Consider the following 17,025-nt stretch of genomic DNA (forward strand, 5'->3'; position numbering starts at 1 on the left):
GAAGATGACAATGACATCAGGTCATAAACAAAAGGGCCTGGCTCATGGGGATGGCAGCCTCTGCCAGCACAGTTGAGAACAGTCAGGAAGAGTTGAAACTAGTAACAGTAACAACAGCAGCGAAGCAGCAGCTAATACTTCCCCAGACCTTACTGCGTGGCGGGCGTCATTCTAAATGCTTTTCCTATCTTTCCTCCTTTAATCCTTACCAGGAGAGGCAGGTCCACAGCTGAGTCAAGAGGCTTGTTTCAAGGGTCCACACCCTTAATCTTCATGGGACACTGCCCCTTATTTCCTGGCCTGGGATCCCCACACCAATTCAGGAATTCAGGTCAGGTGGTACTCAGACCTCACAGCAGCCAGTCGAGATACAGGCCAGAGTGACAGTCTTCCAATGGTGACTTATTTTGTTCATGCTCCCTTGGGGAGCCCCCCAGGATGAACAGAAGTTTGCTGATGGGGTGACACTGAGGGCTGGCTGATTCCTGTGGGCAGCTGACTTCCAACCTGCTAAGTTCATGCGGTCTGCAGCCTGGACTGCCCCCTCCCCCTGCACACACAGCAGAACCCTAGCCACAACCACCTCCCATCCCCCGCCCCAGCGAAGGCCTTAGCAGCTTCACTGAACTTTGCTCGCTGCACTGCCTCGGACAGCGTTCTTTATTTCTAGCACATAGTGACTTCCCTTTCTTAGCTTCTGGCTCAGCTTCACTCCTCAGTTTTTAACTTGGTTGTATTCGATCCAGCATTTGTCTGTGTTTCTGTGTTTGGAGCAAACAGTCGGGAGGAAGGGGCCTTTCCTCATCAGCTCAGTCTGCCATATTGCCTCAAAGTCCCAAACACAGTCTGCTGAGAGAGGCTTCTGGCACTCGCTGTCACTTCCTGGAAACCCAAGTTGGATTTCAGACATGCCAAGTCGTGAGCTGCAGAAGGAACATGTGAGCAGAGGGCTCTGCGGGGCAGGCGTGGGAACGCGGGTCTAGGGCTCCGGAAGGAGGCCGGGGTGGCTGAGAGCTGAGGAGGCGGCCCCCACTGGGGCACGGAGGTGCTGGCTGAAGCTCTCCAAGCTGGTGACATCCCCCAGGGATGGGAAATGCATTGGGGAGGGTGGGAGCCGGGGTCAGAGCCTCCAAAACACTTTTAAGCCCAGTGGGCAGGAGGAACAAAAGCAGTCAGGGAGGGGCCGGCCAACAGACGGCAGAAAGGGCACCAAGTCAAGTGAAAGAGATTTTTCAAGAAGAGGGTGATGAACAGTGTCCAATGTTGTGACGATGTCAAGGAACACGAGGGTGGCAACGTCAGCAGAATTCATGATTGGGAATTTCTGAGGAATGTCTGGGGAGCGAGCAACTGGAGGGTGCAAATGTTGGTTTCCTCTGCCTTCCATCTCCTCACCCCTCACCCAAGGCTCAGGAAAACCTGAACAGGCAGCCCATGCCTGTCACTGCCTTCTCAACGTCATCGACGGGGCTTACTGGGACACCTCCTGGATGGAAGACTTTAAAATCCAAAATAAAAACACATCTGCCTTCTTCAGACATTTGCAAAGTAGCCATTCTCGGAACTGCAGCTCGATGGCCCTGTGCCTCCAGATGTCTGGGAGAGCCCCCTTCTCAGAAAGCTCCCCTTCCAGGTCACCAGCCTGTAGGCCAGGCCTCCTGACCCATCGGCTGAGATGTCCTCCCAGCCAGAAACTTCAGTTTTCACTTTGCTGTTGCAGATGAGTCAAAATCTCTGGACCAATTCAGTAGGAAAGAGTGAATCACAATAGGAATGTGCACAGAGCAAGCTGTGCATGTGTCTGCGTGCATATGTGTGCGCGTGGGTGTGCATGCATGAGTCTGTATGATGTGTGGCACATGGCTGTAATTACTATGAGTGACTCACCCCTTCTCCAGGAATTCCATACCCCCAGGTCACTCATGAATAAGTCAGCCTTCTCTCAGAACCAGGTTACACCATTTTCCCAGTTGCTCAGACGCAAACCCTAGGAATCATCCTTCCCTTCCTTTCTTTCCCTCATCTCCAACATCCCATCCATCGCAAATCCTGCCCACTCTGTCTTCAGATGCCTCCCCTGTCAGCACACTTTCCTCCGCGTCCACTGCCACTTCCTCCCTCGCAGCCAGCACCGCCTCTCTCCTGGGTTCGGCCCTAACCTCCTAACCAGGTCTCATTTCCCCTGTTGGCCCCTTCCAGAATCCCGCACTCAATTTGTTTTCCACACAGTAGCAACAGTAATTAAAAAAAACAACAACAAAACCAGCTGTAAAGCAGATCACATCAGTTTCCTGGTTAAACCCCTTTCCTACTCTTAGAGTACAACTTAAGCCCCTCCCCCAGGCCACAGGCCCCTCATAACCGGTCCCACTTCCCATCCACAGCGTCTTGTGCCCACCTCCTCCTGGTCCAATGTGCTCCTGCCCCACCGGCCTCTGCGTTTCTTCCCACTGTGGGACCTGGCACTGGCTGCGCCCTTGCCTGGAATGCTAGCACCTTGATCTTAGCACAGCTGGCTCCTTTTGTTACTCAGGGGTCAGACAGGCCTTCCCCAAACACCCACTCATTTCTATCACATCCTCCTGGTGTAGTATTCGGCCTCATTTTGTTCCCATCTGACAGTCCTTTGTTCATTACTTCATGCATTCAACAAACATCGATTACTTCTTGTGCCATCCAGACTCGGCATATGTTTATTCTCCCTCAATCACATGTTTGTCTCCTCTGAATAACATTAAAAAGCTCATGAAGACAGGGGCCTTGAGCAGAGCCTTAGGGCCTGGCATGGAAGGGGAATTCAATAAATATTTGATTCACGGAATGAATACATACACATGGTAATGTGTATATTCAGGAAATCAGAATTGGCTGATACAACATCTAAGGTCTCGTGGCTTTGGGACAGCCAATATTCCAAAGTGGCCCTAGTGCCAGGATATATCAGGTCCTGCCTATGTTTTCCCAGGCCAGCAGAAGGTGACTGCCACCCTGCCTGTGCATCTAGCCAGAGTTTACTAGGGGCCTACCATGTGTAGGCCCATGCTTGGTGTCAAGTCTTGGCTCTGTCCCAGCTCACTCAGTTGCTGGTATTCAGCAGCCAGCCAGACACCAGCCAACAAGCCGTCCTGTCCTACAGCTAATGACCAAGTGGCCCGAATTGGGGGTCACCCGGGGTGCAACCAAGTGGCGGCTCTCCTCCCACACCTGTAACTCACTTCTGTCCAAGTTTCTGAGATGCCCAGGGTTTTGGGGAAGCCCAGGGAGCCAGTCCTGCCCTGTCCCCAGGGCAGTGCACCAGCCTCACTCCTCCAGCCCCACCTCCCAAGCAGCGTGTGCCCACTTCTTCATGCCCTATGCCCGGCCTGATCCCAACAGCAGCTTCCGTCATTGACAAGCCACCTGGCAAACTGGCCAAGAGCATGAGCTATGGGGTCCAGCCAGGCAAGGCTGCATCACATTGGCTCTGGCACCCACTAGCTCTGTGATCTTGGACAGGTCGCTGTACCTCCTGGAGCCTCAGTTTCCTTCTCTGATGGACGACGACCGCAAAGGCAAGAGCCGTGCCCCAGTGTTCCTCTCCTCCCTGCTGTGGGCCCGTGAGGTCTCACCAGTACCAGATCAGAAGACATGCAGGAAGAGCTCTTTTTTGGCAATATTTCTAGAGCTAATCTCATTACCAGTCATCAATAGCAAGAGAAGCATTCAATTTAGCACAATAAACATATACAATTCAAGCAACAAGTGTATACTCAGCTGGACACCAGGATACAGGGAAAAATCAGACCTCATGGTGAAGACAGGCAGGCAGAAGCAGGGGCAGACCTATAAACAAAACTACAGAGCAGGTGTGCTGTGTGCTGGGTAAGGACAGGTGTGGAGAGAGCGTCTAGGGTACGGAGCGGCCCTCAGTTCCCCTGGGCTGGGGCGATTAGGATGAAGGGAAAAGATGATGTGTTTGGCACCCCCATCATTTCCCAAATGCTCTGTGCAAACCAGTGTCCTCGCACTAGCAGGACAGGTGGGTGGGAGGCAGCCTGCAAGACCCCCTATCGCCCCTTACCAACTATAAACCTAGAGGGGTCATTAGGAGTCACAATATCATTGATAATAAGGTCTATGCACCATGAGAGTCCTAATTATTCCTCTGGGCCCACACATAGTTCCCAGCAGTCCAAGAAATAATAACAGCATCTAAATGATGGAAAATTCATCTGAAAAAGAATCTCCAAGCAGCTTTTGAAAAAAGCCTCACAGCTCAGATAGAGTCGGGGAATCACAGGGCTGGCGGCAGCTGCAGAGGCCAGCGGCTCCCAAACTTGCTTTCAACCTCCAAAGTCATTGCTCAACTGAAATTCACCCAGAAGCCCAGTGCGTAGAGCTGATATGAACAGAGCTGCTCTGGTGGAAAGAGCACCCAAGCCGTCTGCCTGGCACCCTCCCTCTTCTCCCCCGGCCCCTGGTGGCCCCCGGAGCAGCTCTGAAGAACCCCGAGGGCTCCAAGAGCACTGATGGAAAACCGCTCATCTGGGCCGACCTCTCTGAGCAGACGTGGGAAACAAGCCCCGCAGGAGTCACGCTCTGATCTGCATCTGAATGCAAACCAGTTTTGTGAGTCCACGCTAACACTTCTCACTCAACTTTGCTTGAGCTAGATCCATGGAAAATTGCACTTTAAAGAAACAAGGCTCAAACCTGATCACCTACAGCATAATCCCTAAGAAATTTAAAAGCTCCTGAACGAGCCAAGTATGAAACAGAGCCCAGCCCCACAGACTGGCAGAGAGAAGTTGGGAAATGAGTTGCAGAAGCACAGCTGACAATTCCATATAGTTTCCTTCAGTTCCGTGGGACATAAACAGGTCTTGAAAGGCTCGGGCTGTGTGGCTGTGAGAGACCCTGGACCGGGCGGCCAGGAGGTGAACGCTAACGAGCTATGGAAAGAGCAATCACTTTCCCGTGTCGGCCCCGTGCCAGGCTAAGGGGGATAAAGAGGTCTGAGATAGTTTTCAAGTATTTTTACAGCAGAAAAACTTTCCTACAGACTCAATTATATAACTATCAGACTCCACCTCTGGGCTGAAATTACCCATGGCCTTCAGAAAAAAAAAAAATCCTTTTTCCTTACACGAGGGTCACAGGTTTCTCCAGAGAAACTCCTAGCTGTATGGCCAGCAACCGACAGCAGCTGCAGACCATCAGCCCAGAGACCTTCCCAGGGCAGCCTGGGGACTGCCAGGGAGGGGTGCCAGCCAAGCGGAGGGCAGGAGTCACGTCGCTGGCCCAGCCGTCGCACAGGATGACACAGGGGGCGGGAAGGTCCGCTCTGGGGGGCTCCAAACCCATCCACATCAGTGCCCTTACAACTTCCTCATCCCAAAACGGGCCAAGGGCACCGAAGGAGAGAGGAACATGTTGTTAACCCACAGTGGCCCTCTGTTGTTTGCACAGGGCAGACGTCTGAGAGAGCCTTCTGGGGCTGAAGGAATGAATAGCTTCACCGACAAAATGACAGCCACAATCAAAGGCACAGACTTAGGAAGGTTCACTTACAGCCCAGGTTTTTGTCAGCCTGAAGATGGGCGCACTTTGTAATGCTGACACCACAGACATGAGAGAATGAAGGTTGTTGAGTTCTAGAAGTTTCTGAAAAAAGATATGGAATAGATTATTTTGCTGCTATAAACAACAGAACAAAAACACGTTCAAGCATTACCAAATGTCATACTTATGAAACTCAATTACACTTAAAGTATCTCATGTAGAAAATATAGTTCTAGGAAGTTCACAGAAACCATATGCTCTTTTTCCTTCAAATTGTCAAAAGGTGAGTCTGCATCTACAACATTTGCGAAATTTCATAAGCTGACTAGTCTGGTTGCTGGACAGAAATGTGGCTCATAATAAGGTTTGATAATGTCCTCTATGTTCTTGTTTCCGGCAAATCTGAACTGTCCCGACAGGCTTTTGTAAACTGAAACCGCAGCTGCACCGACAATATCAGCGACAATATCAGTGCGGGTCTTCTGTGATTACCTTACAGCCGGAACGAGAAGGCGGAGGAAAGATGTTATCCGTCTCTGCATAATCCCCCTCAGCTGGGAGGACAGAGCTCTGGCTTCCCAACCACTTGACCATGCTCCTTCGAACCAGACCCCGAATTAGCGAGAACATTTGGATTCAATTCAGTCTCAGACAAGTTCCTTGCCATGGAGGGCAACAGAAGGAGACAGAGTCGAGGGTAAGAGCATAAAAATGTAAATGCTCTATCCTTGCTTTTACGCCGAGGGGAACCTGCTAACAGGACTGAGGTCCATTTTTCATTCTTGGGAGGCAGTGACGTTTGGGTTAGTAAGCAGGCTCCACGGAACTGAGAACTGGTTCCAGTCCCAGCTCCCGTACTTGTGTGTCCTTTGGCACAGGCCACTGCTTCTGAGCGCCACTTCCGAGCCTTGGCATCCTCATACTCACAACGAGGAAGGTAGCCGCGGCCCCTCTGCTACCTGGCACAGCTCCCGTAAACTGCCTAGACCTGTGCCTGACGCCAGGGCGGGCACTCAAGGTGATGTGGGTTGCTCACTCTTTGTTGGGAAGACTTGTCCCCCCGCACGTTCCCATCACTCATCTTGGGTATTTCTAAGCTCAGATGCTACTTCCTCTACTCTGTTTTTCCTGACCTCGTTCCCAAGTCCAGGCCGGCTGGGGACTCCCCTGCCAATCTGCTCCCACAACGGTCTGTGCATCTCCTTGGCACCCTGGACCATGCTTGCTTTCACTTGCCTACTGTGTGCTGTATTAGGCCCTCAATGGCAGACACGACTTTATCCCTGCCCTCAGGGAACGCACAGTAAGGCCTAGCAAACTGAACAAATAAAAGAAAAGCCCTTATGCTTAGTCTTCATGGCTCTGTTCCTATTTGGACATTTCTCCCTTACCACACAGTTCATACTTCATTTCACACATCTTGTAGCATTCTCTAATTGTTTCCTGTCGTGCAATAACAGATTTCTCTGCATGAACTGAATTTTATCCCATGTATCTGAATTGCTACACCTGTCACAGAATTTCTTTAGAGCTGAAGGTCCTAACCCACCCATTTTGTTGAATGGATGGCAAACGAAGGCCCAGAAAAAGGAGGGGCTTATACAAGAACATTCCAGGGCACAGTGCAGCATGGTGATCCACCATTAAAAGATGGCAGAGGCTAAAAGGGATCATTTTAGCTCCCCTGGGTGGAGACCATACACTCATTTCCAAACTGAAAGCACCAGGTAGACTGTAACCTAATCCCACTTTCTCATGTGGTCCAGCACAAACTCACTAACACCAACAAGTATTATTAAGCCCAGCCTGGTCCACATACATCAGAACACACAGGACATAAAAGTGTCTGTTGCCTGGAATGTATGTACTTTATAGATGGACGCCCTTAGCCATCCCATCGGCGGCAGGCAGGAGAGAAGCCCCCCTGAAAGCAGGGAGGCGCCCCCTGATTCTCTGGGGGGGGCCCTGGGCTACGGACACTCACCTCTGTAGGCCTCCCTTTCATCATTTGGAAACGGGATGATAATAATGTGAGCATCGAATGCAATCACTTTGGCAAGGCGCCTGCTACTGGGCCTGGTCATGGGGGCCTCCGTGAGGGCTAGCTGGCCTAGGGGCTGAGCAGGAAGACAGCGTGCGCACTCGACACAAGGCGTGAGCCAGAGCGAGCCGTGCTCTGCCGCGAGCCAGGCGCACCTGGTAGTGGGGAGCAGTGTAAGGGAGGAGTTGGCCGTGTGACTGGTGAGAGTGGTCCAGAAAGGCCCCTGGGGCCACAGCCTGGGCTGGCCAAGGTGAGGGAAGAGGAGGCCGAAGGTGGGATGCAGACGTGAGGCTGGTACCCAACAACTGATGAAGACAGAACTCATCAGGCCCAGGGGCAGGGGCTGGGAGGGGGGGCCACAGGGTCATCCGGCCCAGGTCTTAAGCTCAGAATGGGAGAGGTGAGCTTCACTGACTGGGGACAAAGTTGCGCAGGATGTGATGGCACCACAAACATCAATGCTACCTCAAACCCATCAGCCCCAGCACTCGCCAAATCTGAAGTGGGAGGGTGAACAGCTACCCCTGGGGCCTCATGGAGGGTGTGAAAGGCGAAGCGGAACAGCTGGCCGCCAAAACGCGGGGCGGAGAGGCTTGCTGCCAGGGCACACGTGGGGGCTGCGGGCCCGCGCGGGCAGCCAGGCCGCTCTCACAGCTGCCTGCGTCTGCGCCAGTCAGGCCACAGCCCCCTGTTTGAACCCTGCCCAGCAGGCCCAGAGCAAAGCTGCTCCCAAATGATGGAGGAAACACATTTTTGGGACAAAGAAAGGAAAGGAGGGGGAGGAAAAAAACCAGCTTACCTTGGCTATTTTCACAAAATGGCTCAGGATTTCTGCCCTTATTTTTAAAGTCTGTGCTGTTAGAATTTCTCTTACGACCCAAAAACTGACCTGTGGAGTCAAATACACAGACACAGACAGACACAGACACACACCAAAGAAGCTATTAAGTGCCAGGCCACCGATGTCACCCTTCCCCACCACTTAATGGGATTTCCAAGAGGCTAGGAGGCTGGGAGAGCACAGCCGAGGGTTGTGCGAGATTGAAGGCCCCTTTATGACACCAGCTCAGCCAACGTGTCCCCTGTTCCCATCACCACCTCCCCAACGCACACAGTGGGGCTGTGAGAAATGAGTGCTTTCATCGTCCTCCCAGGGAGTCACTGGGCCGCCCCGACATGTGAGTCTCTCTCAAAGCACTGCAGGGAATTTTGAGATGAATCAGACAGGACTCCTACTCAGAAGGATTCCAGCTATGGGAAGACCATAGGTGGGTGGATAGGTGGATGGACAATGGACAGGTGGAGAGTGGCCAGAGGGATATGCGTACTGGCAGTACCACCCACGATATCCATCTCCCCAGCCAGACGTAAGACAAGAAGAATTTACCAATATTTGTGCAATGTTAACAAGTTTAATCTTCTAGGATAGGGTCACCCAAACACTAATTTAAATGTAATTATTTCAAAGTTCCATAAAGGAAGGCAGGTTAAGGATATTCTAGAGTTAACAAAGCTCGTTTACTGCTGCAACAAAATGTATTCTTGCTACTCAAGTGCTGTCATTTTTCAATGAGAAAACAAGGAAAACGTAACCAAGAGTCAAAACTTCGCTTTTCCCATGAATCAGGAATATTATAGAGAAGTTTTCTCTACATAATTATCTGTGGTTGCCTCCAGGATAGGCCCCGGTTTCCATAGAATCATTTTTTCCAAGGAACTGCCTAAAATTAAGTTCAGACTCAAATGTTTAATAGGTAGTTATGGGAGAAAGGTATTCTGGATACAGTGATATGACCATAAACCATATATTTTAATACATGTACCTTTTTATGCCACATAAGCTCAAGTGTGATCATTTATGTGTACTGTATAATTTAATAGGTTCCTGCATGCCAAAAAGTCACACATATTAAAGGCATAATTGTGGAACATGGCAGAGCTGACTCTGATCTATAGCATGCGGTATGAGGAGGCACCGTGGGTCAGTTCCATCCAGCGGACTTGCGCGAGGCCCTCACTGTGCGCAGGCTGCAGGCGCTGCTGAGTCCAGACCCCAACGGTGCTTGCCCGACAGGAAGGTGACCGAAGGGAGGAGGCGGGACCCTCGAGAAATCACTGTATTAAAAAGCAGCCAGTGATCATGGTCTGCCCTGGAGTATGCGGGAGGCGATGACAGAGGCAGGTTTCTTGGAGGAGGCAGGCCTTGGGGGATGGGTAGGCTTTGAACAGGTAAAGGCAGCACTGGGGTGTGGCTGTAAACACTAAGACCAGGGAGACTGAAGAGGCTGGCAGGGCTGCTGTGGCAGGGGCTCTGTGGGCTGGGGGTAGTGAGGGAGGTTAAAAAGGGCCGTGAAAGCCCAGTTGTGGGCGTCTGGAGCAACGAAGTCATAAGAAGATCATTCACATGGGGAGAGTCCCAGAGGCTTCTGAGCAGAAGAATGACAGGCTAGATCCCTTGTAGGGACACGCAGCGGGGAGCTGGTGCAAGGGTCCACAGGAGAGAAGGGAGGCCTGAACTAGGGCCATGCTGAAGCAGATGGAGAGAAGGGGCAGATAAGAAAGACACTGCAAAGGTAGGATGAGCAGTTTTAAATATTTTAAATTCTCTTTTCTAACTAAAATCTAAGAGAAGCTTAATGCAGAAAACAAGAGAAAGAGATAAGCACAAAAGACAAATCACGTGCAACTTCATTTGCACATACAGACCACTGTGATAAACATTGTGGGATGTGTTCTTCTAGTCTTTTTTCCATATGAAGAGCTTACATTTCTATTTTTCAACTAAACTGGTACATATTAATCATACTGTCACAAGAATTTTTATGAGTGAATAAATATTCTTCTAGTATATAATTTTTAGCAGCTGCTAAGTATTTCATCTTAGGGATATATAACCATTAAGTAACCCCCTATTGTTGGGTTGCTATTTATTTTGTTGCTGTAGTGAAAATATTTATACATGTATCTTTACAGTTTTAATTAAGGTTTTAGAATAAATTCCTGTAAGACAGAGTAAATAAGAGTATGTGTACCCTTTTTTCAAAAGTATATATAAAAAACTTGGCCTCTAAAAGGTCTATTTGTTTATCTATCATCAAGTTTGAGCAGATCCATGTTCCCACACATGGGCAAATATACCAGCTATTACAACTCCTTTCTTCTTTACTAAACTCAGGCATAAGAAAATGTCTCACTGTTTCTATTTTGCATTTCTTTCATGACTACTCAGTTAACTTTTTTTGCACTTTTTTCAGGGTTTTTTTTTTTTTTTTGGTTACAAATATTTATAGGCCACTTATACTATTTGCCTTGCGAATTACCTGCTCAGGTCCTTCACCCATCTTTCTATTGGGACATCTGCCCTCTTACTATTGATTAGTAAATGGCCTCTGTATATTAAAGAAAATACATTAACCCTTTGTGAGTCATATATTGTACCAAAAGTGTGGAGAGGTTGGTACTTTTATACGCTGTTTTGGGAAATATAAGTTCACAGGAACATTTTGAAGAACAATGAATATATCTTTCAAGATGATAAGGTTATATTCTCCCTAGAATATTTACCTTATGAATATATAAAAATTTAGAGGGATAGATGTACAAAGATTCATGAAGTACTATTTATAAAGCAAAAGAAGAGAAAAAACAAAATGTCCATCAATAAGGAACTGGTTACATAAATAATACTTTAACCTCAAACTTTTCAAGGAAGTCAATAGACAGGAAAGTGGGCAACTGTGCTCCACCTTCTAGAAGGCAAAATATCTACATAAATTATTTGGAATTCTTCTGCATAGAAGGTTTGCCTTGTCTCCTCCATTCATTTATTCAATCACTTATATCAGAAGGGACTCACATATACTTATTTTATACTTTGAGTTATAATCCAATACCACGTTATTTATTTTGTTGCTCAAGTTGTTCCAGCTTTGGCCACTGAGACTCTTTCAGTTGGTTCCCTTGTCCCTTCCCTTTGACATAGCCCCAGCACTGTTTTGGTTTGTTGGCTTGTTTGAGCATTTCCTTAACTTTCTGGCACTATAAGATGTACAGGCTCATCTTACATTTCTTGCCCCAGTCCTAAACTTGCCTGGGTTCCTTTTAGTAATCAATAGCATTAGAAACCAAATACCTAACTGTACAATTACTGGGTTGTATCTGTACAGTTTTGCATTCCCACCAGCAATGAATGAGAGTTTGCGTTGTTGTAGGAATTTGTTAGTAACTGGTACTTTATCAGGGTTTTTTTTTTTTCCTGTATTTTTAGCCATTTTAATAGGTATGTAGTGTTTTGCATTTTCCCAATGACAAATGATGTTGAGCATCTTTTCACTTTTATTTGTCATCTGCACATTTTCTTCGGTGAAGTGTCCAGATCTTTTGCCCATTTTTTAATTGGGTTGTTTCTTATTGTTGAATTTTTGGAGTATATTTTGGATACGAGGCTTTTATCAGATATGTGTTTTGCAAATAGTGTTCCCAGTCTATGCTTAGTCTCTTTAGTCTCTTAGCAGTGTCTTTTGCAGAGTGGAAAATTTTAATTTTAATGAAGTCCAACTTTTCAAGTTTTTCTTTCATGGGTTGTACCTATGGTATTATATCTAATAACCTATCACCAAAGATCACATAGATTTTCTTCTATGTTTTTTCCTAGAAGTTTTATAGTTTTGACTTTTACATTTAGGTCTATGATCCATTTTGAGTTAATTTTTATGAAAGGTCTAGAGTCTGTGTCTAGGCTAATATTTTTTATATGTGCAAAAAATTCCAATTAATTATTCCAGCATCACTTGTTGAGAAATCACCCTTTCTCCATTCAAGGTCCTCATGCATTTGTCAAAGACCAGGTAACTAGCTCTAACTGGCAATGGCTCAGCGGGTTGGGTGTCATCCCGCAAAATGAGAGGTCACTGGTTCCATTCCTGGTCAGGGCACATGCCTGGGTTGTGGGACAGGTCCCTGACTGGGGGCATGAGAGAGGCAACCAATGGATGTTTCTCTCACACATGGATGTTTCTCTCCCTCTTTCTCCCTCCTTTTCTCTCTCTAAAATAAATAAAACCTTTTAAAAAAGACGACGTGACTATGTTTGTGTGGGTTTATTCTGTTCCATTGTTCTAGATGTCTAGTCTTTGGTCAATACCATGCTTCTTGATTACTATAGCTTCATTGTCAGTCTTGAGATCAGGTAGAGTGAGTCCTCTGACTTTGTTCTTTTTCAGTATTGTTTTGGTAATTCTATGTCTTTAGCTTATCCATATAAACTTTCAAATCAGTTTATTGATATTTATAAAATAGCTTTCTGAGATTAACTGATATCTTAATAATGAATCTTCTAATCCCTGAAGATAGAATATAACTCTATGAATTTCCATCTACTTTGAGTTTTTGCATCTGTATTTTATAGTTTTCTGCATATAGAACCTCTACATACTTGTTAGTTTTACACCTAGATACTCCTTTGTGTGTGTGTGCGCATGTTATTGAAAATTGTTTTTAAATTTATGATTCCAATTCTTCATTGCTGGTATAGGAAAGCTTTTGTATATTGATCTTGTAAACTGCAACCTTGGTATACTATACTCACTTATTAGTTCCATGAGTTTATTTTTAAATAGATTTGAGATTTTCTACATAGACAGTCATGCCATCTGTACATAAAGACAGTTTTATTTCTTTCTTTTCAATCTGTATATCTTTTGTTTCTTGTCTTATTGCATTGGTCAGGACTTCCAATATAACGTTGAATGGAAGTGGTAACAGAGCATATCTTTGCCTTGTTCCCACTCTTCGGGGGAGAACACCTAGTGTCTCATCATTCAGTGTAACATTGGCTACAAAATTTTTGTAGATTGAAAATTTTATTAAGTTGAAAAGTTCCCCTAGATTCCTAATTTGCTGAGATTTTCTTTTTGTCATGAAGGGGTATCGAATTTTGTCAATATTTTTTTGAATCAATTGGTATAAATATATGACTACTTCTTTCGCCTACAAATACAATGGATTACATTAGCTGATTTTCAACTGTTGAACCAGTTATGCATACCTGGAATAAACACCACTTGGTCATAGTGCTAATAAGCTTTTAAAACACACAAGCTATTATTATCCCTATTATTGTTCCAGTGGTATAATTAGATAGTTTTGTCCCTGAAGACTAAGATTTCCCCTGGGAAATTTCACAACAGTATTATAGATGAATAAAGCAGAATAGCTATGAACACAAAGAATTTCAATCAACCAGAAAGAAAATAATCAAAGCATAAAATAAAGAAAAAATCAGGTTAAAAAAATTGTCTTTTCCTATGAGAAATCTATTTTGCCATAAATTTCTCCTAAGTCCATTCACATTTTCCTTAGAAACCTGGAGTTAGAAACCTGGGGGACTTCAAAGCCCCACCCTACTCCTCAGCCCCTCCCCACAGTGATGTTTTACAGTCACTGTGGTAAAGCCCTGCCTGGTCTCTGCCTCAGCTTTCACAGGAAGGGAGCTACCTCGTATTAGGGTGAAGCAACTGCCTCCCCACTCCTACCCCCTGGTCCTTGCACTTACGGATTAGGCCCCACAGGTTAAACTTACTCAGCTTCCCCATAAGAACCTCTCAGTTACTTGAAAACCCTTGATTATGTCCTCCCTGAGTGTTTTCAACCCTAGGTCCCTCACCTGACCTTATATAACAAAACGTTCTTTCCCCTCACCCAGGGGCCATGCTGACATTGACATGCCGCTCCTGTGTGACAATCCCCCCTGCTCTTCCTGTGAGGTACCCAGGAGTGGCTGGATAAAGCAAAGGAAAATGGGATTACCACACACCATTAGAGTGGATTAAATAAGGAAATAAATACAGGTGTAAAGCCCTAACACTAACTGCCGGCAAAGATCTGAGGCAACACAAATGCTCATTTGTTGCTTGTGATAATGCACAAAGGTGCTGACACAGTCCAGTAATTGTGCTCCTAGGTATTTACCCAGCTCCCTTGAAATCTTACGGAGAGAGAGACAGACAGAGACACACACACACACACACACACACACACACACACACACAACATGCATTTGTTTATAGCAGTTTTATTGATAATCATCAAAAGCTGGAAGTAAATAAGACATCCTTCAATAGGTGAATAAAACTGCTATAAACAAATGCAATATCCATACAATGGAATAGCATTCATACAATGAATAACTGCCATATCCATACAATGGAATAGCATTCATTAAAAAAAAGACATCAAGCCATATACAGACATGGATGAATCTTAAATGGATATTGCTAAGTGAAAGAGCTAGTCTGAGAAGGCTCTTTATATATGATCCTTCCTCTCCCTTTTCTGAGATCTGAACAGGGTAAAAAAACAATTGAAATGATAAACAGCTCAGGATCTGATCCACTCCATACAAAACCCTGCCTTCGTCCTTGGGCAACTTCAGCATCACTGTGAATGACCACAGCCTCAAGGTCACTTTACCACTTCAGCAACGATTACCCACCTACCACTTCAGTCACCTCCTCCTCCTAACTATCCAGAACTGCTCTGCACCAGAGACTTTAAATTCCAGTCTTGGGCCACAACCTTTCAACTTTCTGGTTCTTACCTTGTCCTTAAGCCCCCACCGTGCCTGTCCTTCCTTCTCACCACTCCCTGGAGCCCCGTTCTTAGTCCTTCAAAAAAGTCAGCTTTGCTAGGCTCCCACTGGGGATGGACCCTAAAATTTGCCCTTCGTATGTCCTTACTCCCAGCCTGCAAAGTGCAACTACAGAAAACGCTCTACCTTCAGGCACTGGGGCCACTTTCAAAGTCACAACCTCTGTTTCATCTGGGCCATCGTTTCTGCCCAAGAATCTTTCTATATTTCCATAGTCAGCTCTCCTTTCCACTGGAGTGCCTTTTTCATTTCATTTTCATAACAACCGTGCAAGGTGAGTACTGTTACTATTATAGATAAGGAAACTGAGGCTCAGAAAAGGTAAGTGACCTGCTTTCCTTTATCTGGAGTCTGGTGGGGAGGCTTGTTCTCACATATGGAAGTCTGCCAGGAGAGGATGCCAATCAGTTTATCTCAGAGAACGCAGTCCGGGTGGCTGACCAGACCTGGCCGCTGGCCAGTTTTCAAACCGGAGGTACCAGGACTATGTCCAAGAGCTACGCACTCTGTGTAGCTGACAGGCCGGCAGGAAGACCAACTCTCTGAGCATCATTTGGGGAAATGCAAATTCATTCTGGCTCGCTTTATGGGTCTGATCTGGACACAATGCAGTTGTTCGCGGAACAAGCCACACTGCCCTTTGCCAAGCTGACCTGGCCTCTGCGTGCAAAGCAGATGACATCAGGGCCCCCAGTGGCCTCCTCCGGGAGCCCGGCGGCCAGTCAGAGGTGGAGTGGAACTGGCTCCTGGTCAGACAGTTTTGCTAAGGAAACTATGAATCCCTTGATAGTGTGTGTGCACTTTTTTTTTTTTTTTAAGACTAAGCTTAGTTGAAAAGGAAAATATTTTGAAAACAAAGAAAAAGGCTTCAGAACTTCCTTTTTCAAAAACAAATGGTGTACAGTCCCTGCCGCAGATGTATCCAGGACTCTCTTAGTTCCTATTATAGCTCATAAAATAACAGTAATGTTAACTCCAGCTTTGGTCTTAGGACTACAAGCTGGTGTCCCTCTGAGGCCCCTGCTATACTCGGGCTACAGCCGAGGCTGGGGAAGCCTGGAGAGGACTGAGCAATGGTGATGCACCGGACCCAGCATTTCAGAGAGGGAACGCCCAGCTGGAGGGAAGGGCCAAAGGAAGCCCAGGCCCATCACCCAGAGGTCCAGTCATGCACACTGTGCAACCTCTAGGCCACTGCCCTCATTTGAAACTAGAAAAACAGCAGAAAGGAAGAAAACTGTCAACAACACCATTTTGGGGTTTGGTCTATCCCAAGGGAGTCTTACAGGGTGTTTTTTACTGAAGATCATGTTCTGGGAGATCTAACAGAGCAATCAGAAGCCACCCCCTTTAGCTGGTTCAAGTCTCCATTGTCATTCCATAAGTAGGGATGCAGATCTCCATACGTGGACAAAGGGTCCTTCCTATCAAGTCGGCCTGTAGTAGCACATAGGAGGCCACTGACCATGCCATCAGGAATTCGAAGAAATTCCATTGAAGGAATATTTCCTGAGCACCTCATTCATTCATTCCGCATATATTTACTGAGGACCCATTACATGCCTGACATTGGGCAAAGTGATGGGGGATGCGGTGACGAACAAGGGAGACATGGTTCCTGCCCTCGTGGAGCCCACAGACTGGCAAAGAAGATGGAGACTACAGAGTTACCCAGCAGGAGGACAGATAAGGAAAGGGCCACAGGAAGAGGCACTGGTGCAGCCAGGGAAGGCACGATGGGGAGATCTTACACAGGCTGGGGATTCACGGAAGGCTCCCCCAGCAAGTGACCTTC

General features: G+C 46.8%; 1 protein-coding gene across 1 annotated transcript in view; it reads right to left on the reverse strand.

The window, feature by feature from the left end:
- The window catches only part of LOC129079261 (zinc finger and BTB domain-containing protein 34), a 265,100-nt gene that overhangs the window by 136,886 nt on the left and 111,189 nt on the right, over positions 1-17,025 (reverse strand). Inside the window, exons 6-7 of the mRNA XM_054584360.1 lie at positions 8,382-8,471; positions 5,551-5,643 (exon numbers count right to left, since the gene is read on the reverse strand). Of these exons, the coding sequence (XP_054440335.1) occupies positions 5,551-5,643; positions 8,382-8,471 (183 nt within the window). The remainder of the gene's footprint in view (positions 1-5,550; positions 5,644-8,381; positions 8,472-17,025) is intronic.

The sequence above is a fragment of the Pteronotus mesoamericanus genome, unplaced genomic scaffold (genome assembly GCF_021234165.1).
Source record: "Pteronotus mesoamericanus isolate MK-2021 breed Mesoamerican mustached bat unplaced genomic scaffold, CSHL_Meso_final contig_78, whole genome shotgun sequence".
Lineage (NCBI taxonomy): Eukaryota > Metazoa > Chordata > Mammalia > Chiroptera > Mormoopidae > Pteronotus > Pteronotus mesoamericanus.